The 22,384-nt window shown below is 54.3% G+C and overlaps 2 protein-coding genes across 13 annotated transcripts; both read left to right on the forward strand.

The window, feature by feature from the left end:
* Positions 1-2,837: 2,837 nt before the first annotated feature.
* LOC147645780 (uncharacterized) lies at positions 2,838-18,347 on the forward strand. 12 transcript variants are annotated; one of them, XM_086874231.1, is made up of 22 exons: positions 2,838-2,958; positions 3,035-3,313; positions 3,664-3,732; positions 4,100-4,171; positions 4,368-4,445; positions 4,525-4,626; positions 5,076-5,186; positions 6,492-6,563; positions 6,760-6,837; positions 6,916-7,017; positions 7,343-7,414; positions 7,516-7,587; positions 7,666-7,767; positions 8,217-8,324; positions 8,611-8,682; positions 9,274-9,372; positions 10,187-10,258; positions 10,347-10,418; positions 10,505-10,603; positions 11,049-11,156; positions 11,616-11,772; positions 17,815-18,347. In XM_086874231.1, the coding sequence occupies exons 2-22, from the start codon at positions 3,217-3,219 to the stop codon at positions 17,990-17,992; spliced, it is 1,992 nt and encodes a 663-aa protein (XP_086730357.1). In that variant the 5' UTR covers positions 2,838-2,958; positions 3,035-3,216; the 3' UTR covers positions 17,993-18,347. The 12 variants fall into 12 exon arrangements, with proteins under 12 accessions (XP_086730357.1, XP_086730358.1, XP_086730360.1 ...); XM_086874232.1 differs by having other exon boundaries at positions 2,839-2,958; positions 7,678-7,767; XM_086874234.1 differs by having other exon boundaries at positions 2,839-2,958; positions 7,528-7,587.
* LOC147645781 (uncharacterized) lies at positions 14,791-17,289 on the forward strand. The gene is made up of 6 exons (XM_086874227.1): positions 14,791-14,885; positions 15,700-15,771; positions 15,860-15,931; positions 16,018-16,116; positions 16,562-16,669; positions 17,129-17,289. Exons 1-6 carry the CDS (start codon positions 14,858-14,860, stop codon positions 17,287-17,289), a joined length of 540 nt encoding a protein of 179 aa, XP_086730353.1. The 5' UTR covers positions 14,791-14,857.
* Positions 18,348-22,384: the final 4,037 nt, after the last annotated feature.

Here is a 22,384-nt window from a genome sequence, read left to right on the forward strand (position 1 = left end):
GAGGGAAGGGGCCAGGCTCAGGGCTGTGCCCCGGGGCTGTGCCTTGCATGGCTCCTCTGCTGGCCTCAGGGAGCCTGAGCTGCTCCTGCTGCCACTACCAAGCCCTGGCTCTGCCTGAGGCTCGGTTCAGAGCTGCTGGCAGCACAAGGGAGACCATTCTCCCCTGACTGCCATGCAAGGGGCTCCTTCCATCCCAGTGTGGGGCCACTGCAGGCACGTGGTCCCCCTGCCCCTGCTCCTGAGGGGAAGGCAGAGATGAGGGAGTGCCTTGGAGGGCAGCAGTCACCCAGGTGTACTCCCAGCCCCTCTGGACTGAAGGAGAATCTTGAGCACTGTCCAGGACCTGTCCTGTCCTGCCTTTCTTTGCAGCTGAACCTGTTAATGAAGGTGATCTGGCTTATCAGCCCACGTCCTGAACTGTGCCCCTGGGATCCAGGAACGATTCTCTGGGAGATGGTGAGGGTAGGTCAAGGCTTTTCCCACTGGGAGAGCTGCCATCTCAGAGCCCCAAGGTCAGCTCCAAGCAACGGGACTCGTGCACCAACATCCCTCTCTCTGCAGCTGCTCCCAGAGCTGGCCCTGAGTGCCCAGAGGCCCAAGGCACAGGAGCAGCCTCGAGTGGGAGCCCTGCCATGAGCCCAGGGCCATGCTCCCAACTGGGCAGGGCCTGCACTGGCTCCTGACAGGGCCTGGCTCTGTCCCCTTGGGCTGGGGGAGCTGTCACAGAGCAGGGAGGGTCAGGGGTGCCTCTGGCTGCTCAGGGATGGCTTTGGCCCGTGTCCCTGGAAGGAGCCACTGCCCAAGTGGCTGCACTGTCCCCGGGCTCTGCTTCCATCCTTCTGGGCTCTGTTGGGTGGCACAGCCTGTGCCAAGGGGCAGCAAGGTGCCTGTAGGCCCCAGCTCAGGGGGAAACAGAGAACGTCCTGGCCGTATCCAGCGTGCTGCCAGCTCAGCAGCAGAGCACAGCACGGGCTAACACTGCCCATTGCTCCCACAGATGGAGCCAGCACCACAACTCATGTTCCTGATTCCCAGAAGGTCATTGAAAGGGCTTTCTGTCAGGGAACACGCTGCTAACTAGAGATAATGGCCATGGTGGGAGGTGGAGAGCTTGTCTTCATGTTGTGCTGCTTTGGAATCTGGTGTTCCTGGAGGAGAAAATGGTGAGGGTTTTGTTCATCTTTCCCTCAAATAGCTTCTTATGGAAGTCTATTGTAGACAGGAAACATTTCCAAGGAGGCTGCTGTGGACTTGTGGGGAGTCAGTGGTTATCCAAATAACTCTACTGAGAGTTCTGCTGCTGCCCAGGCCTTTCTTTGGCCTCTTCACTGCTGGGCCTTGTCCTGGGGAGCCCGCTTGTGCTGCAGCCAATGCTGGCTCCCACAGGGGCTGCCTGGCCAAGAGCAGCCCCAGGAGCAGCGGGCAGAGGCAAAGCAAGGTGGGCAGGAGGAAGAGTGGGAACGAGATTGCCCTTGAAAGGCAGAGGCGCTCTGGGGCCTGCTCCTGGCCAGGGACCCTGCCCAGAGCCATCCCCTGCTCGCTGGGCTCCTGAGGGGCAGCTCTCCAGCTGGGCCAAGCTGTGCCAGCAGCTGCAGCCGTGCTGGGGAGCCTTGGCCGCTCTGGGCCCTGCTGTGCAGGAGGGGCCCTGTGTGCTAGTGGCAGCTGAGGGCCTCAGCCACCTCCTCTCTCCACAGGAGCACTTCTGGACAGCATTTGAAGGACAGTGGCTGCACTAAACACCCAGACAGCTTGAGCAGCTCCTCTTCAGTAATGAGGGCCTGGGCAGCTCTCGCAAGAGCTTTGAGAAGAGGACCCCAGAGCAGCCATCCCAGAACAGGAGGAATCCTCCTATAACCCTGTAGATCCCACGGCCAACTCTTCTCCCCATGGGTATCCCCAAGGTCCCTTCATTCCCTTTTTTGATCTCCCTCTGCCCCAGCCTAGCCCATTCCTTAGTTCTTGTAGAGACCCCAAGACCAGCCCAGCACCCTCCAGCCCCACCTGAGACCAACATGGCCCTTCCTCTGTCCCTGAGCCCCTCTGGCCCTGCCCTGTAAACAACACTGAAGGTGAGCCCATCTGCCAGTGTAGGTGATGGCCCCTTCTTCTCTTCAAATAAAGAGATGGAGCGGTTAGCACAGTGTCCACCAGCCTTGACTGAGATCCATGTCCAGGAGCTGCCGGGGCTGACCACAGTGTGGGCAGGCAGGAGCCAGGCAGGGGCTGCTGTGACCAGCGGTGGGGCCCCGAGGGGCTGGGGGAGTCCAAGCTGAGCGTCCCTGGGCTGAGGGCACATTTCCTTCAGTGGCATCACCTGGGCCTGCACCTCCTCCACTGGAGAGCCCAGGAAAAGAGGGAACCATCAAGAGCAACACCAGGGACACAGCCTGACTGTGGACGTGATTTTCTGAACCTGAGAGAATTTCATGCTCTCGGGAGCTGATTGTTCCCAAGAGAAAGTCTTTTGAGGAGTTTTTCACTCTCAAGGACTGTTTATGAAAATAAGCTTTTGTTTCCTAAAACAAGACACATATTTTCTGAGACTGTTTTCTCTTGTCCCACCAATGAGATGAGGGAGGTATTGTCCCTTCTACCAGTGTCAGAACACCTGTGTGTGATCGGAACCCTCGTTCTATAGTTCGTGTCCTCTAGCGACACCTGACCAGCAATGTCAGCAGACAAAACCAAGGTTTTGCTTAGCAATGGCCCTTTGATGAATTAAAAGATTTACTATCAGGGCACCCAGATGGGAGAACACTCAAGGGGTACAGCCAAGGCTGTGAGGTCACAGCAGGCTCTGGGGTTACACAGGTTGAGGTCACGACAGGCTCTGAGGTCACAGAGGTGGCAGAGCCCCGTGGTTGCACAGCACCACAAGGACGGAGCAGTCAGTCCTTGACTGCGACTGTTGCAGCAGCGGCTACAGCAGCAGCGGCGACAGCAGCAGCGGCTACAGCAGCAGCGGCTACGGCAGCAGCGGCTACGGCAGCAGCGGCTACGGCAGCAGCGGCTACGGCAGCAGCGGCTACGGCAGCAGCGGCGACAGCAGCAGCGGCGACAGCAGCAGCGGCGGTGGCAGCAGCGGCGGTGGCAGCAGCGGCGGTGGCAGCAGCGGCTGTGGCAGCAGCGGCGGTGGCAGCGGTGCTGACACTGGGACAGCGTTGTGAGGACAGTGGTGACAGCAAGAGTTGGAGGACTGGCAGAGGGCAAGGCACCATGGCCTTTCCTCTGCGCCTCTTCCTCCTGCTCCTCCTGGCAGTGGCCCTGCCTGACAGGGCTGCCCAGGCTGCTCCCTGGCGAGCACAGGGAGCAGGTGAGCCCACGGCCTGGTTCCCCTTTCTCGGGACAGCACTCCCTTCTCCCTGGGAAGCGTTGGGAATGGTTTTCCCCAAAGCATAAGGGAGGGTTTCCTCTGTGGGAGGGAGAGAGTCCCCAGGGGCCCTGGGCTGCTCCTGCCACACTGCCAGGGATGTTGCAAAGGGACTGCAAAGAGGGTGTTGAGAGTGACCACAGCTCCGCAGGACCCTCTGCAGCTTTGGCCATGTCCATTGACATCTGGCTGCCAAGGCCTTACCCAAACCCCTTGCAGTGCCCAGTCCCCTAAGGCAGAAGGGGATCCCAGAATGCACCATGGACATGGTTCTGATCTGTGCTCCAATCTAGATTGGAATCATCACATGGATTACCTGGAAGTAATGAATGATGGCTTGAAATTCTTGGAGGATGTTGGAGGCAAGTTTTCAATTCCCCTTTTTACTTACAGAACAATCAATGTCAGGGTGGCAAGAGCTCAGCCATGTGCCACTTCCCTTAACATAATCTCAGGGGTGATGCGTTTTTTAAACCTTGTCCCACTGGAGCCCTGAGTGATCCCACAGGATTGCTGTCAGTGGCAGGAAGGAGCATTTAGCTGTCAATCTTCATCCCATGTGCAATGCCAGTGTCTCCTTCCGTGTGCTCTGTGCAGCCATGGAGAGGAGCAGAGAGGGAAGGGGCCAGGGCCAGGGCTGTGCCTTGTGTGGCTCCTTTGCAGGCCCCAGGGAGCCTGAGGATCTCCTACAGAGCCACAGCATCTGTTCTGTCCTGCCTTTCTTTGCAGCCAAGCCTCTTGGTGCAGGCGATGCAGCTCCTCAACCCACACCCAGGACTGAGTCTCAGGGAGGTGGTGAGGGTAGGTCAAGGCCTTTCCCCCAGGGAGAGCGGCCAGCTCAGAGCCCAGAGCTCGGCCAGGGCGGCATCGCTGCAGGTGCCAGGACAGAGCTGTGCACGTGTGTGCCCTCGGCCTGCGCGATCCCCTCACAGCTCCTGCGGCTCAGTGCTGCCTGTGCAGATCAGCAGAGATGAGAGAAGCTTCTGTGGCTGTTTAGTTACAGGTGTGTGGGCAGGGAGCGCTTTGCCAGCTCCTGGGTTGCTTACTGCAGACAAGCCCGGCTCCCATCGCAGGGGTAAGTGGTGTGTCCCTGCTGACCCCACAGCCTGAGCAATGGTTTTGTGGAATCCATTCCTGGGAAATTTTTCTCTAAGGTCCTCCAACAGGAAGGAACAAAGCTACTGGACACAAGAAACCTCGTGAACCATCTAATACCATGCAGCAAATGCTGAAGGAAATGCTGCAGGGAGCACAAGGTGGGTCCATGTCCCTCAGCCTCCTCCTGAGACTCAGCAGCCGGGGGCTTTCTCTGCACATCTGGACACGCCGTGCCCGGCACAGCAGGAAGGGATCCATGGCAGCCTCACTTCCCCACTGCTGCTTTCACAGCCTGCAGAGCTGTTTCCCAGCCTGGCCTGGCTGCAGCTTCTCCCCAGCCTCTACAGGAAGGCATTTGGCATCAGCTGACAGGGAGCCCAAACTGCAGCACAGGCCATGCAGTTTCCCAGTCCTCTGCAATTTCCCAGTCTCAGGGTTGACAAGAAATGGCAGCTGTTTTGAGAAGGAAGGGTCCTGACCAATCCCAAAAGTTAATATGATTTCATGATCCTTTTCCATGTCCTTGGCAAGCATTGACCCAAAAGATACCACCTCCAGTCTGTGGAATGGTTCCATCTGATCCAGCTGTACAATGTTCTTTCTCCAGAGAAGAATCAAAAAGCTGTGCTGAAGGCGGCGTTTCCTGGAGGAAGCAGTGGCTCATGGGCAGCCTCTGCTGCTGCAGGAAGGGAGGCCATGCCAGGCACAGTCCCAGGAGGTAATTGCTGTGCCTTTGGGTATCACATTGGGCCAGAGCTTCTCTGGCTCTATCACTTCGGCCTGCTCCAGGAGTGGGTCACAGCCCAGGAGCAGGAAGACCCGAGGTGCCACTAGAGCACTTGCTCTACAGCTTTTTGACTGTCAGTCTCTACTCTGAGGAGGCAAGAATGAGAGGGAGATCTTTTGGATGGGGTAATAGTGGATTTATTGCTCTGGGGAATCTTGGGGGTAAAAGACAGAAAATGTGAGTATGCAACAGCTGAAATAGGGAGGCAGTTCAAAGGGAGGGTACAAAACATCAGCTAATCAGAGATACCGTGGGGTGGGGTAAAAGGCAGGGTTCACAAAATCCTCATCCAATGAGGGAGGTGGATGAAAAAATGAGGTCACATGGACTAATCTAGTGTTGAAGTTCAGGGGATTTCTGAAGTGGAATTCCAGGCATGTGGTGGGCCTAAGGCAGATTGACAGGAGACTCAGGGTACATTGACAACGTGGGGTGGGAGGGCAGCATTTGGACCAAACCAGCAACTTCCGCCATAACACAAAACACCATTAACAAGAAACACACTGCAACATCTGGGCTGAGCCCTGCTGAGGCTTGAGCTGCCATCGCTGCTGCTTGGCAGTGCCTGCCCTTCAGGGATGTTTCATAGAGCATGAAAAGGGTGTTGAGAGTGACCAGGAGCCAGCCCAGAGCTCCCCAGGCCCCTCTGCAGCTTTGGCCATGCCCATTGTAATGTGGCTCTCATGGCCTTACCCAAACCCCTTGCAGTGGCCAGTTCCCTAAGGAAGAAAGGGGATACCAGCAGATCATGGAAATAGTTATGATCTGAGATTCCTTCTAGATTGGGATCGTGACATGGATTAACTAGAAGTGCTGGTAAATGGTGGTTTGAAGACCTTGCCAGATGCTGGAGGCAAGTTCTCAATGTCCCCTTCAGCACAGAATAATCAGTGTCATTGTGACAAGGGTTCACTCATGTGTCATTTCCCTTAAGAGTTTGAAGGTTGATGGATTCTGGAAACCATTCTATGCTCCCTTTGGGAGCCCTGACTGATCCCACAGGATTGCTGTCAGTGGGAGGAAGGAGCATTTAGCTGTCAATCTCCTTCCCATGTGCAATGCCAGTGTCTCCTTCCATGTGCTTTGTGCAGCCACGGAGAGGAGCAGGGAGGGAAGGGGCCAGGCCCAGGGCTGTGCCCCAGGGCTGCGCTCTGCATGGCTCCTTTGCAGGCCCCAGGGAGCCTGAGGATCTCCTACAGGGCCACAGGAGTTATTCTGTCCTACTTTTCCTTGCAGCCGAGCCCCTTGGTGAAGGTGATCTTGCTTCACAACCCACACCCAGGACTGAGCGTCAGGGAGGTGGTGAGGGTAGGTCAAGGCCTTTCCCCCAGGGAGAGTGGCCAGCTCAGAGCCCAGAGCTCAGCCAGGGCAGCATCGCTGCAGGTGCCAGGACAGAGCCGTGCACGTGTGTGCCCTTGGCCTGTGTGATCCCCTCACCTCTCCTGCAGCTCAGTGCTGCCTGTGCAGATCAGCAGAGATGAGAGAAGCTTCTGTGGCTGTTTAGTTACAGGTGTGTGGGCAGGGAGCGCTTTGCCAGCTCCTGGGTTGCTTACTGCAGACAAGCCCGGCTCCCATCGCAGGGGTAAGTGGTGCGTCCCTCCTGACCCCACAGCCTGAGCAATGGTTTTGTGGAATCCATTCCTGGAAATTTTTCTCTAAGGTCCTCCAACAGGAAAGAACAAAGCTACTGGACACAAAAAAACCCATGAGCCATCCAATACCATGCAGCAAATGCTGAAGAAAATGCTGCAGGGAGCACAAGGTGGGTCCATGTCCCTCAGCCTTCTCCTGAGACTCAGCAGCTGGGGGTTTTCTCTGCACATCTGGACACTGGATCTGAGTGATCCCACAGCATCGCTGTCAGTGGGAGGAAGGAGCATTTAGCTGTCTTCTTAGTCTTCTTCCCATGTGCAATGCCAGTGTGTCCATGTGCTCTGTACAGCCACGGAGAAGAGCAGAGAGGGAAGGGGCCAGGCCCTGGGCTGTGCCCCGGGCCTGTACCTTGCACGGTTCCTTTGCTGGCCCCAGGGAGCCTGAGGATCTCCTACAGAGCCACAGGAGCTGTTCTGTCCTACTTTTCCTTGCAGCTAAGCCCCTTGGTGAAGGTGATCTAGCTTCCCTACTCACATCCAGGACTGAGCCTCACGGAGATGGCGAGGGTAGGTCAAGGCCTTTCCCCCTGGGAATGCTGCCAGCTCAGAGCCCAAAAGTCATCCTGCTAGCAGAGATGACAGAAGCTTCTGTGGCTGCTGAGTTACAGGTGTGTCTGCAGGGAGGATTTTCCCAGACACTTTTCAGGATGCTGCACACAAGCCTAGCTCCCATCACAGGGGTGAGTAGTGTGTCCCTGCTGACACCACTGGATGAGCAATGATTTTGTGGAATCCATTCCTGGAAATTTTTCTCTAAGGTCCTCCAACAGGAAGGAACAAAGCTACTGGATACAAGAAACCTCGTGAACCATCTAATACCATGCAGCAAATGCTGAAGGAAATGCAGCAGGGAGGACAAGGTGGGTCCATGTCCCTCATCCTTCTCCTGAGACTCAGCAGCCAGGGGCTTTCTCTGCACATCTCGTCACGCCGTCCCCAGCACAGCAGGAAGGGATCCATGGCAGCCTCACTGCCCTGCTGCTGCTTTCACGGCCTGCAGGGCTGTTTCCCAGCCTGGCCTGGCTGCAGCTTCTCCCCAGCCTCTGCAGGAAGGCATTTGGCATCAGCTGACAGGGAGCCCAAAGTGCACCTCAGCTATGCATACCCTGAGATCCCCTGCAATTCCCCATCTTAGGGTACACCAGGAATGCTGGGTGTTTAGAGAAGGAAGGGTCCTGACCAGTCCCAAAAGTTGATATAATTTCCTAATCCTTATCTATGTCTTTGACCAGCATTCATTCCTGAAAATGCCACCTCCCATCTGTGACACAGTTCCATCTGATCCGGTTGTAAAACTTTCTTTTTCCAGAGAAGGACCAGAAAGCTGTGCTGAAGGCGGTGTTTCCCAGAGAAAACAGTGGCTCATGGTCAGCGTCTGCTGCAGGAAGGGAGGCCATGCCAGGCACAGTCTCAGAGGGTAATTGCTGTGTCCCTGGGCCTGAGCCCTGCTGAGGCTTGACCTGTACATCTCTGCTGCTTGGCAGTGCCTGCCCTTCAGGGATGTTTCATAGAGCATGGAAAGGGTGTTGAGAGTGACCAGGAGGCAGCCCAGAGTTCCCCAGACCCCTCTGCAGCTTTGGCCATGTCCATTGACAATGTGGCTCCCACAGCCTTACCCAAACCCCTTGCAGTGCCCAGTTCCCTAAGTCTGAAGCGGATGCAAGCAAACCATGGAAATGGTTCTGATCTGTGCTCCCTTCTAGATTGGGATCGTGACATGGAGTACATGGAAATGCTGGTCAGTGGTGGTTTGAAGACTTTGCCAGATACTGGAGGCAAGTTTTCAGTGTCTCTTTCTGCACAGAATAATCAGTGTCAATGTGGCAAGAGCTCACTCATGTGCCATTTCCCTTAAGAGTCTGAAGACTGATGGATTGTGGAAACCTCACCTTGCTCCCTTCTGGAGCCCTGAGTGATCCCACACATCACTGTCAGTGGGAGGAAGGAGCATTTAGCTGTCAATCTCCTTCCCATGTGCAATGCCAGTGTCTCCTTCCATGTGCTCTGTGCAGCCATGGAGAAGAGCAAGAGGGAAGGGGCCAGGGCTGTGCCCCAGGGCTGTGCCTTGTGTGGCTCCTTTGCCAGCCCCAGGGAACCTGAGCTGCTCCCGTTGTCGCTGTCAAGCCCTGGCCCTGCCTGGGGTTCAGTTCAGAGCTTCTGGCAGCTCCAGGGTGTTCTTTCTCCCCTGACTGCCATGCAAGGGGCTCCTTCCATCCCTGTGTGGGGCCACTGCAGGAACGTGGTCCCCCTGCCCCTGCTCCTGAGGGGAAGGCAGAGATGAGGGAGTGCCTTGGAGGGCAGCAGTCATCCAGGTGCACTCCCAGCCCCTCAGGATTGAAGGAGAAATGGAATTGCTTTCCATTCAGGTCCTCCTGCATGGACGAACCAAGACATAGAAGACGGGAAATCCCTGGAGGCATCCCGACTTCTGGACAAGATGTTGAGTGATCTGGAGACACACCGTGGTGGGTGTAATTCCCTCAGCAGCCGGGGCCTTTCTCTGCACATCTGGACACGCCGTGCCCAGCACAGCAGGAAGGGATCCAAAGCAGCCTCACTGCCCCGCTGCTGCTTTCACGGCCTGCAGGGCTGATTCCCAACCTGGCCTGGCTGTTCTCCCCAGCCTCTGCAGGAAGGCATTTGGCATCAGCTGACAGGGAGCCCAAACAGCAGCACTGGCCATGCACACCCTGACACCCCCTGCAATTTCCCGGTCTCAGGGTAATTCAGGTGTAGGGGCTGTTTGGAGGAGGAAAGGTCCTGGCTAATCCCAAACTTTGATATGATTTCCTAATCTTTATCCATGATTTTGACCATTATTGCCTCATGATGATGCCACCTCCCTGGAAGGAGAACAGTTCTGTCACATCCAGCTGTGCCTCTTCCTTTCTCCAGAGATGAAGAAAATGGCTTTGCTGAAGGCGGTGTTTCCCGAAGGAAACAGGGGACCATGGGCAGCCTCTGGTGAAGGGAGGGAGGTCATGCCAGGCACAGTCTCAGAGAGCAATTGCTGTGCCCCTGGGCCTGAGCCCTGCTGAGGCTTGAGCTGCCATCTCTGCTGCTTGGCAGTGCCTGCCCTTCAGGGATGTTTCACAAAAAGGGTGTTGAGAGTGACCAGGAGCCAGCCCAGAGCTCCCTAGAGCCCTCTGCAGCTTTGGCCATGTCCATTGACATCTGGCTCCCACAGCATTACCCAAACCCCTTGCCGTGCCCAGATCCCAAAGGCAGAAGTCGATCTCAGCACACATTGGAATGGTTCTGATCTGTGCTCCCTTCTAGATGAGGGTGCTGAGACAGCTTCTCCAGCAGCTGGGATGGAAGATGGCTTGGAACCATTAGGAGGTTCTGCAGGTAAGTTCTCAACTTCTGCTCAGAGCATAATCATTGACAACCTGTCAAGAAACAGGTGACAGAAGCTTCTGTGGCTGTTGAGTTACAGGTGTGTCTGCAGAGAGGACTTTCCCAGCTACTTTCCTGATTCCTGAACACAAGCTCGGCTCCCATCGCAGGGGTGAGTAGTGTGTCCCTGCTGAGCCCACAGGCTGAGCCCTGGTTTGTTGGACACATTCATGTGAAATGGAAATACTTTCTGTTAAGGTCCTCCTAGAGGGAGGAACAAGCCTACAGAAGATATCAAGTCCCTGGAGACATCGAAACACATGGATGTGAGGCTGAGTGATCGGGACAGACGTCATGGTGGGTGCATTTCCCTCAGCAGCTGGGGCCTTTCTCTGCACATCTGGACATGGTGGCACAGGAAGAAGGGATCCATGTCAGCCTGGCTGCCCTGCTGCTGCTTTCATGGCCTGCGGGGCTGTTTCCCCAGCCTGGCCTGGCTGCAGCTTCTCCCCAGCCTCTGCAGGAAGGCATTTGGCATCAGCTGTCAGGGAGCTCAAGCTGCACCTTGGCCATGCACACTCTGAAATCCCCTGCAATTTCCCAGTCTCAGGGTAGATCAAGAGGGGCAGCTTCAGGAGGAGGGAGAGTCTTGTGTGTGCCCAAAGAGCCGTGGACTTTTCCTGATCAAGCAATCATGACCAAGACATGGATATGTCTTTGACAAGTATTACTCCCTGAAGAAGCCACTTCCCCGATGGGCAGTAGTTCCATCTGATTCAGCTGTGCCTCTTCCTTTCTCCAGAGATGGACCAGAAGTCTTTGCAGAAGGCAGAACTTCCTGCAGAATGCAACAGCTTCATTCCAGATGCCTCTACAGAAAGGGAGGAGATAGCAGACAGTGGCACAGAAGGTATATTGCTGTGCCAGGTTCAGCCAGGCTGAGCAGTCCTGCTGGGGCCCCTCCGTACGAGACACGTCTCGAAACCTGGGAGCGGCTGCATTGGGTGTCCATGGTGGGGAAAGGGCAGAGGAGGAGGCCAAGGCTCCAGTGTGTCCTGACAGGGCCTGGCTCTGTCCCCTTGGGCTAGGGGAGCTGTCAAGTGGAAGGGAGGGTCAGGGGTGGCTGTGGCTGCTCAGGGATGGCTTTGGCCCATGTCCCTGGAAGGAGCCACTGCCCAAGCAGCTGCGCTGTCCCCGGGGTTCTGCTCCCAGCCTTCTGGGCTCTGTTGGGGGGCACATCCTGTGCCAAGGGATGGTAAGGTAGACAGAGAATGTCCTGGCTGTATCCAGCGTGCTGCCAGCTCAGCAGTGGAGCACAGCTTGGGCTCAAGGCTGCTCATAGCTCTCACAGATATTATCACTACAACAGGAATCGATATTAAGGATCCAGCGCCCACCTCTGGAATTGTCCGCGCGCAGGACGTTCGGAAAACCTGTGTGATAGAATCAGTTGTGACAGTTATCACTGTGCAACTTGCATTTATATGCTGTTTTTTTGGGATCCGGAAAGTCTACAAGATCAGACGGTAATTTGTTGATTTTTCTCCAGAGTTTTCTTAAAACTCTGCACACAGCACTGGGAGCCTGATGCATAGTCATGCTGCTGTGCACTTGTTTGTAGTCAATGGCAGTCCACAGAATTCTGCTGAGAGTTCTGCTGCTGCCCGGGCCTTTCATTGGCCTCTGAATTGCTGGGCCTTGTCCTGAGGAGCCCACTTGTGCTGCAGCCAATGCTGGCTCCCACAGGGGCTGCCTGGCCAAGAGCAGCCCCAGGAGCAGCAGGCAGAGGCAAAGCAAGGTGGGCAGGAGGAAGAGCGGGAAAGAGATTGCCCTTGAAAGGCATACACACTCTGGGGCCTGCTCCTGGCCAGGGACCCTGCCCAGAGCCATCTCCTGCTCACTGGGGCCTTGAGGGGCAGCTGCAGATGTGCTAGGGAGCCTTGGCCGCTCTGGGCCCTGCTGTTCAGGAGGGGCCCTGTGTGCTAGTGGCAGCTGGAGGCCTCAGCCACCTCTTCTCTCCACAGGAACACCTCTGCAACTCCTGCATCCTGGCGAAGAATGTGCCACTCTCCCTCTTCCACAGGAAGCTTGGAGACTGTCTGGTTTTACTGTGCACCTACACAGTCTCAGAAGCAGGATTTGCCCTGTAAAGAAGAGCACCAGCACTCCCGGCCTCCCCCACAGTCCCCCAGCCCGGCTGTGATCCCCATTTCCCCTGAGATCCCCCCACCTCCTCCCCTCCCAAGCCGGCCGCCCTGGTCCAGCTAGGACTGAAAGTGGGCCAGCCACAGTAGGCCTTGGGCCACCAAGAGCTTGGGGCATCTGCTCTTGGCTACATATAACACTTGTTGCCTATGGGTAACAACCAGAGGCAGTTTTCTTACTGTTTTTCATTCAATAGGAAGGGCTCAATATTCTTCCCATGCCCACCTCCTCCTTTGCTCTTTTGAATTTTATGCTTCTACGTGCTGGCTTAATCTCTTCATAGAGCCCAATAACTTTGCATGTTTTCCCCTCCTACCAGGCCAAAAAAAAGAAATAAAAACGTTTTCAATTTATATTTCATTTTTAGTGTGATTGGGACACTCAAATTTGGAGCAACTCCTTTTCCATTTCCCTTTTCCGTCCTACCTACAAAAAGTTCATCTGTACATGCAAATCAACAGAATTACTGAGATTTGCCTAATGCCCAGAGGAGAATTTGGCACAAAATATTCTCCCTGTGTACTGCCCAGCAAGGAACATTCAGAGAAAAATACAGTGGCAGCTGAGGCTCGTGGAACTCCCAGAATCCTGAGCCTGAAGAGGAGGCAAACACAACCTGGCAGTGGCTGAGGGCACTTCTCCTCACAGACTCCTCTGCATGTGTGTCCCTTCAGGAGGGGAAAGCTTTTAAACCTTAGCCTTACCTTCCTCCTGTGCTAAAATGTAAGGCTTCTCCTTACATTTACAGAGAAAATACTGGGCTACAAACAATTCTCCATTCCTCACCAAAGCTACTCAGGTACTCGACTTCAACAGCAAAACCAAATGTGGTCAGAAATTTCCCATCAAAGCCCATTTGCAGAGAAACCTCACCATATGTTAGCAAATATTTATTAGCACCAGTGCACGCAAGAGATTGCTCCTTTTTTGTCCCAGAGAGAATATAAGAATCATTTGTTTTTGACAGGACTCCTTGGACAGCCCCCAGAGTCGCCTCCTCACCACGCCTTGCCTGGGCTGTTCATGCAGTCTGGTAGCACCACCTGACTTTGCCACCCTGTCCAGACCTTGGGCACGGCTGGTGCCACAATCCCCTCTGGTGCCACAATCCCCTCTGGTGCCACAGTCCCCTCTGGTGCCACAGTCCCCTCCTGGCTCGTGGCGTGTCCCTGCTGCTGGAGGAACCCTGCTCGTGCTGCTGCCTGTTCAACCAGACCGGTGTGCTACTTCCCAGACAAAGAGAAACTAAAGTCACTGCTTTGGGCAGCTCACTGGAACAAGTTTAACGCTTCCTCATCTCTATCACAGACCTCTTAAAACCCACATAGCAACAGCATAAAGTCACCTCATCTACAGAGGTGAGGAGGCCTGAGTGAGCAGAAGGTCAGCTTTCAAGCACACTAGGTTTTTAATTTAGTGGACTCACTCAGTCATTCACAAGCCTTACTTGTCAAACTGGACTGTGTCATGCTCTTGTCTTGTTCGTGTTAGAGAGGAGTCAGGGAGAAATTAGTTAAGAAACCAGAAACACTGGGGGCGCTTAGGCTTGGCTGACAAACGGAGCATGGCGGCACCAGCCTACTTTGCCTGCATCCCTTTTCCTGCTGGATAAAAGTGGACACGGCTCCACTGAGGGCACATGGAAATGGTTCTGATCTGTGATTCCTTCTAGATTGGGATTGTGACATGGAGTACATGGAAATGCTGGTCAGTGGTGCTTTGAAGACTTTGCCAAATACTGGAGGCAAGTTTTCAGTGTCTCTTTCTGCACAGAATAATCAGTGTCAATGTGGCAAGAGCTCACTCATGTGCCATTTCCCTTAAGAGTCTGAAGACTGATGGATTGTGGAAACCTCACCTTGCTCCCTTCTGGAGCCCTGAGTGATCCCACACATCACTGTCAGTGGGAGGAAGGAGCATTTAGCTGTCAATCTCCTTCCCATGTGCAATGCCAGTGTCTCCTTCCATGTGCTCTGTGCAGCCATGGAGAAGAGCAAGAGGGAAGGGGCCAGGGCTGTGCCCCAGGGCTGTGCCTTGTGTGGCTCCTTTGCCAGCCCCAGGGAACCTGAGCTGCTCCCGTTGTCGCTGTCAAGCCCTGGCCCTGCCTGGGGTTCAGTTCAGAGCTTCTGGCAGCTCCAGGGTGTTCTTTCTCCCCTGACTGCCATGCAAGGGGCTCCTTCCATCCCTGTGTGGGGCCACTGCAGGAACGTGGTCCCCCTGCCCCTGTTCCTGAGGGGAAGGCAGAGATGAGGGAGTGCCTTGGAGGGCAGCAGTCATCCAGGTGCACTCCCAGCCCCTCAGGATTGAAGGAGAAATGGAATTGCTTTCCATTCAGGTCCTCCTGCATGGACGAACCAAGACATAGAAGACGGGAAATCCCTGGAGGCATCCCGACTTCTGGACAAGATGTTGAGTGATCTGGAGACACACCGTGGTGGGTGTAATTCCCTCAGCAGCTGGGGCCTTTCTCTGCACATCTGGACACGCCGTGCCCAGCACAGCAGGAAGGGATCCAAAGCAGCCTCACTGCCCCGCTGCTGCTTTCACGGCCTGCAGGGCTGTTTCCCAGCCTGGCCTGGCTGTTCTCCCCAGCCTCTGCAGGAAGGCATTTGGCATCAGCTGACAGGGAGCCCAAACAGCAGCACTGGCCATGCACACCCTGACACCCCCTGCAATTTCCCGGTCTCAGGGTAATTCAGGTGTAGGGGCTGTTTGGAGGAGGAAAGGTCCTGGCTAATCCCAAACTTTGATATGATTTCCTAATCTTTATCCATGATTTTGACCATTATTGCCTCATGATGATGCCACCTCCCTGGAAGGAGAACAGTTCTGTCACATCCAGCTGTGCCTCTTCCTTTCTCCAGAGATGAAGAAAATGGCTTTGCTGAAGGCGGTGTTTCCCGAAGGAAACAGGGGACCATGGGCAGCCTCTGGTGAAGGGAGGGAGGTCATGCCAGGCACAGTCTCAGAGAGCAATTGCTGTGCCCCTGGGCCTGAGCCCTGCTGAGGCTTGAGCTGCCATCTCTGCTGCTTGGCAGTGCCTGCCCTTCAGGGATGTTTCACAAAAAGGGTGTTGAGAGTGACCAGGAGCCAGCCCAGAGCTCCCTAGAGCCCTCTGCAGCTTTGGCCATGTCCATTGACATCTGGCTCCCACAGCATTACCCAAACCCCTTGCCGTGCCCAGATCCCAAAGGCAGAAGTCGATCTCAGCACACATTGGAATGGTTCTGATCTGTGCTCCCTTCTAGATGAGGGTGCTGAGACAGCTTCTCCAGCAGCTGGGATGGAAGATGGCTTGGAACCATTAGGAGGTTCTGCAGGTAAGTTCTCAACTTCTGCTCAGAGCATAATCATTGACAACCTGTCAAGAAACAGGTGACAGAAGCTTCTGTGGCTGTTGAGTTACAGGTGTGTCTGCAGAGAGGACTTTCCCAGCTACTTTCCTGATTCCTGAACGCAAGCTCGGCTCCCATCGCAGGGGTGAGTAGTGTGTCCCTGCTGAGCCCACAGGCTGAGCCCTGGTTTGTTGGACACATTCATGTGAAATGGAAATACTTTCTGTTAAGGTCCTCCTAGAGGGAGGAACAAGCCTACAGAAGATATCAAGTCCCTGGAGACATCGAAACACATGGATGTGAGGCTGAGTGATCGGGACAGACGTCATGGTGGGTGCATTTCCCTCAGAAGCTGGGGCCTTTCTCTGCACATCTGGACACGGTGGCACAGGAAGTAGGGATCCATGTCAGCCTGGCTGCCCTGCTGCTGCTTTCATGGCCTGCGGGGCTGTTTCCCCAGCCTGGCCTGGCTGCAGCTTCTCCCCAGCCTCTGCAGGAAGGCATTTGGCATCAGCTGTCAGGGAGCTCAAGCTGCACCTTGGCCATGCACACTCTGAAATCCCCTGCAATTTCCCAGTCTCAGGGTAGATCAAGAGGGGCAGCTTCAGGAGGAGGGAGAGTCTTGTGTGTGCCCAAAGAGCCGTGGACTTTTCCTGATCAAGCAATCATGACCAAGACATGGATATGTCTTTGACAAGTATTACTCCCTGAAGAAGCCACCTCCCCGATGGGCAGTAGATCCATCTGATTCAGCTGTGCCTCTTCCTTTCTCCAGAGATGGACCAGAAGTCTTTGCAGAAGGCAGAACTTCCTGCACAATGCAACAGCTTCATTCCAGATGCCTCTACAGAAAGGGAGGAGATAGCAGACAGTGGCACAGAAGGTATATTGCTGTGCCAGGTTCAGCCAGGCTGAGCAGTCCTGCTGGGGCCCCTCCGTACGAGACACGTCTCGAAACCTGGGAGCGGCTGCATTGGGTGTCCATGGTGGGGAAAGGGCAGAGGAGGAGGCCAAGGCTCCAGTGTGTCCTGACAGGGCCTGGCTCTGTCCCCTTGGGCTAGGGGAGCTGTCAAGTGGAAGGGAGGGTCAGGGGTGGCTGTGGCTGCTCAGGGATGGCTTTGGCCCGTGTCCCTGGAAGGAGCCACTGCCCAAGTGGCTGCGCTGTCCCCAGGGTTCTGCTCCCGGCCTTCTGGGCTCTGTTGGGGGGCACAGCCTGTGCCAAGGGATGGTAAGGTAGACAGAGAATGTCCTGGCTGTATCCAGCGTGCTGCCAGCTCAGCAGTGGAGCACAGCTTGGGCTCAAGGCTGCTCATAGCTCTCACAGATGTTATCACTACAACAGGAATCGATATTAAGGATTCAGCGCCCATCTCTGGAATTGTCCGCCCGCAGGATGTTCGGAAAACCTGCGTCGTAGACTCAGTTGTGACAGTTATCACTGTGCAACTTGCATTTATATGCTGTTTTTTTGGGATCCGGAAAGTCTACAGGATCAGACGGTAATTTATTGATTTTTCTCCAGAGTTTTCTTAAAACTCTGCACACAGCACTGGGAGCCTGATGCATAGTCATGCTGCTGTGCACTTGTTTGTAGTCAATGGTAGTCCACAGAATTCTGCTGAGAGTTCTGCTGCTGCCCGGGCCTTTCATTGGCCTCCGAATTGCTGGGCCTTGTCCTGAGGAGCCCACTTGTGCTGCAGCCAATGCTGGCTCCCACAGGGGCTGCCTGGCCAAGAGCAGCCCCAGGAGCGGCAGGCAGAGGCAAAGCAAGGTGGGCAGGAGGAAGAGTGGGAACGAGATTGCCCTTGAAAGGCAGAGGTGCTCTGGGGCCTGCTCCTGGCCAGGGACCCTGCCCAGAGCCATCCCCTGCTCACTGGGGCCTTGAGGGGCAGCTCTCCAGCTGGGCCAAGCTGTGCCAGCAGCTCCAGCTGTGCTGGGGAGCCTTGGCCGCTCTGGGCCCTGCTGTTCAGGAGGGGCCCTGTGTGCTAGTGGCAGCTGGAGGCCTCAGCCACCTCTTCTCTCCACAAGAACACCTCTGCAACTCCAGCATCCTGGCGAAGAATGTGCCACTCTCCCTCATCCACAGGAAGCTCGGAGACTGTCTGGTTTTACTGTGCGCCTACACGGTCTCAGAAGCAGGATTTGCCCTGTAAAGAAGAGCACCAGCACTCCCGGCCTCCTCCACAGCCCCCCAGCCCGGCTGTGATCCCCATTTCCCCTGAGATCCCCCCACCTCCTCCCCTCCCAAGCCGGCCGCCCTGGTCCAGCTAGGACTGAAAGTGGGCCAGCCACGGTAGGCCTTGGGCCACCAAGAGCTTAGGGCATCTGCTCTTGGCTACATATAACACTTGTTGCCTATGGGTAACAACCAGAGGCAGTTTTCTTACTGTTTTTCGTTCAAGAGGAAGGGCTGAATATTCTTCCCATGCCCACCTCATCCTTTGCTCTTTAGATTTTTCTGCTGCTAGGTGCTAGCTTTATCTCTTCATAGAGCTTTATAACTTTGCATGTTTTCCCCACCTACTAGGCCAAAAAAAAGAAATAAAAAATTTTTCAATTTATATTTCATTTTTAGTGTGATTGGGCCACTCAAATTTGGAGCAACTCCTTTTCCATTTCCCTTTTCCGTCCTACCTACAAAAAGTTCATCTGTACATGCAAATCAACAGAATTACTGAGATTTGCCTCAAAGCCCAGAGGAGAATCTGGCACAAAATATTCTCCCTGTGTACTGCCCAGCAAGGAACATTCAGAGAAAAATACAGTGGCAGCTGAGGCTCGTGGAACTCCCAGAATCCTGAGCCTGAAGAGGAGGCAAACACAACCTGGCAGTGGCTGAGGGCACTTCTCCTCACAGACTCCTCTGCATGTGTGTCCCTTCAGGAGGGGAAAGCTTTTAAACCTTAGCCTTACCTTCCTCCTGTGCTAAAATGTAAGGCTTCTCCTTACATTTACAGAGAAAATACTGAGCTACAAACAATTCTCCATTCCTCACCAAAGCTACTCAGGTACTCGACTTCAACAGCAAAACCAAATGTGGTCAGAAATTTCCCATCAAAGCCCATTTGCAGAGAAACCTCACCATATGTTAGCAAATATTTATTAGCACCAGTGCACGCAAGAGATTGCTCCTTTTTTGTCCCAGAGAGAATATTAGAATCATTTGTTCTTGACAGGACTCCTTGGACAGCCCCCAGAGCCGCCTCCTCACCACGCCTTGCCTGGGCTGTTCATGCAGTCTGGTAGCACCACCTGACTTTGCCACCCTGTCCAGACCTTGGGCACGGCTGGTGCCACAATCCCCTCTGGTGCCACAGTCCCCTCTGGTGCCACAATCCCCTCTGGTGCCACAATCCCCTCTGGTGCCACAGTCCCCTCTGGTGCCACAGTCCCCTCCTGGCTCGTGGCGTGTCCCTGCTGCTGGAGGAACCCTGCTCGTGCTGCTGCCTGTTCAACCAGGCCGGTGTGCTACTTCCCAGACAAAGAGAAACTAAAGTCACTGCTTTTGGCAGCTCACTGGAACAAGTTTAACGCTTCCTCATCTCTATCACAGACCTCTTAAAACCCACATAGCAACAGCATAAAGTCACCTCATCTACAGAGGTGAGGAGGCCTGAGTGAGCAGAAGGTCAGCTTTCAAGCACACTAGGTTTTTAATTTAGTGGACTCACTCAGTCATTCACAAGCCTTACTTGTCAAACTGGACTGTGTCATGCTCTTGTCTTGTTCGTGTTAGAGAGGAGTCAGGGAGAAATTAGTTAAGAAACCAGAAACACTGAGGGCGCTTAGGCTTGGCTGACAAACGGAGCATGGCGGCACCAGCCTACTTTGCCTGCATCCCTTTTCCTGCTGGATAAAAGTGGACACGGCTCCACTGAGGGCACCGTGGAAATGGTTCTGATCTGTGATTCCTTTCCAGCCGAGACCCCCTGCTTATCCCCTCTCCCTAATAAACCTGTTCCTGGGAAGTATCAGCGAGAGGGTCTCCTCCATCCTTCTGCCATCACCCACAGAGCGACGCCTGATCTTGCAGAGCCCAGCAGGAGTCGGTGCTCTGAAGGTTCTGCAGTGGGATTGCCTTTCCCCTGCAGTTCCCCACTCCTGGCGACTGCCCGTGCCGGAGTGGCACCGTATAGCTAGCCCAGAGCTCCGGTGTGGCCAAGAGCAGCGTCACTCACAGATGTTATCACTACAACAGGAATCGATACTAAGGATCCAGCGCGCATCTCTGGAATTGTCCGCCCGCGGGACGTGCACAAAACCTGCGTGATAGAGTCAGTTCTAACAGTCATCACTGTGCAACTTATATTTATATGCTGTTATTTTGGGATCCGGAAACAGTACAAGATCAGATGGTAATTTATTGATTTTTCTCCAGAGTTTTCTTAAAGCTCTGCACACAGCACTGGGAGCCTGACGCATAGTCATGCTGCTGTGCACTTGTTTGTAGTCAATGGTAGTCCACAGAATTCTGCTGAGAGTTCTGCTGCTGCCCGGGCCTTTCATTGGCCTCCGAATTGCTGGGCCTTGTCCTGAGGAGCCCACTTGTGCTGCAGCCAATGCTGGCTCCCACAGGGGCTGCCTGGCCAAGAGCAGCCCCAGGAGCGGCAGGCAGAGGCAAAGCAAGGTGGGCAGGAGGAAGAGTGGGAACGAGATTGCCCTTGAAAGGCAGAGGTGCTCTGGGGCCTGCTCCTAGCCAGGGACCCTGCCCAGAGCCATCCCCTGCTCGCTGGGGCCTTGAGGGGCAGCTCTCCAGCTGGGCCAAGCTGTGCCAGCAGCTGCAGCCGTGCTGGGGAGCCTTGGCCGCTCTGGGCCCTGCTGTGCAGGAGGGGCCCTGTGTGCTAGTGGCAGCTGGAGGCCTCAGCCACCTCTTCTCTCCACAAGAACACCTCTGCAACTCCTGCATCCTGGCGAAGAATGTGCCACTCTCCCTCATCCACAGGAAGCTTGGAGACTGTCTGGTTTTACTGTGCGCCTACACGGTCTCAGAAGCAGGATTTGCCCTGTAAAGAAGAGCACCAGCACTCCCGGCCTCCCCCACAGTCCCCCAGCCTGGCTGTGATCCCCATTTCCCCTGAGATCCCCCCACCTCCTCCCCTCCCAAGCCGGCCGCCCTGGTCCAGCTAGGACTGAAAGTGGGCCAGCCACGGTAGGCCTTGGGCCACCAAGATCTTGGGGCATCTGCTCTTTGCCACATATAACACTTGTTGCCTATGGGTAACAACCAGAGGCAGTTTTCTTACTGTTTTCCGTTCAATAGGAAGGGCTGAATATTCTTCCCATGCCCACCTCATCCTTTGCTCTTTTGATTTTTATGCAGCTAGGTGCTGGCTTTATCTCTTCATAGAGCTTTATAACTTTGCATGTTTTCCCCTCCTACCAGGCCAAAAAAAAGAAATAAAAACGTTTTCAATTTATATTTCATTTTTAGTGTGATTGGGACACTCAAATTTGGAGCAACTCCTTTTCCATTTCCCTTTTCCGTCCTATCTACAAAAAGTTCATCTGTACATGCAAATCAACAGAATTACTGAGATTTGCCTAATGCCCAGAGGAGAATCTGGCACAAAATATTCTCCCTGTGTACTGCCCAGCAAGGAACATTCAGAGAAAAATACAGTGGCAGCTGAGGCTCGTGGAACTCCCAGAATCCTGAGCCTGAAGAGGAGGCAAACACAACCTGGCAGTGGCTGAGGGCACTTCTCCTCACAGACTCCTCTGCAAGTGTGTCCCTTCAGGAAGAGAAAGCTTTAAACCTTTGCCTCATCTTTCTCCTGTGCTAAAATGTAAGGCTTCTCCTTACATCTTCCTGGACAATCTTGGCAAAGTGAAGGAGCTGGAAGTGAGAGCTAATGAGGTGCTACATCTGCAAATACACATTTAGCAGCTGGAATCACAACTGCAGCACTACAGGTTGGTTAGAGTCTTTCCAAAAGAGCCTATAAAATCTCTGCAAAATACAACAAGATGGACCAAAGAGGTTGAAATCAAAAATCCAAGAACAGGAGAGAAATATGGAAATATTCCTAGCTGATACAGAATCAGCTCCATTAAGTGAAGAAACAAGAGCCCTAGAAAGGAAACATTAATACACAATAGAAGGTGTCTGTAGTAGATTATTTCCTGTCAGGTTGATAATGGTTTCTCTTTAGGCACCCTAGAAATATTCTTCTATTTTAAAAATTGGACAGTAAAGAAAATCTGCACAATTTTTGCTTGACTACTGTCATCAATACCAGCTCCTTGTTCTTGTGAGGCGAGGGGCTATTGGGGGTCAGGTGTCCTTTTTTTAGTTCTGGCTTGCCCATGGAATTTTTACCCATTAGTTGCAGGGACAACCTAACTGTGGGTACTTGGTGGGTGCTTGACAAAAAACAGAGTTTGGCTGGGCTCAGAGGGGAAAGCGGGGCAGGAAAAAAGGAGGGTGGGGACAATTTTGCGGGCTTTCTTCAGGTTTGGAGAAGAACACTTTGGGTGCGTAGCTGTTGCGGTGGGGAGAAGGGAATTTCGCCATCACCCAGACGGAGCGGCTGCTTCTTCTCCTTCTTCCCTCTTTGTTGGTGGCCTCGCACCCCCTGTCCTGCCGGGACGTGTGGCA

The sequence above is a fragment of the Cyanistes caeruleus genome, unplaced genomic scaffold (assembly GCF_971803275.1).
Source record: "Cyanistes caeruleus unplaced genomic scaffold, bCyaCae1.hap1.1 HAP1_SCAFFOLD_172, whole genome shotgun sequence".
Classification (NCBI taxonomy): Eukaryota; Metazoa; Chordata; class Aves; order Passeriformes; family Paridae; genus Cyanistes; species Cyanistes caeruleus.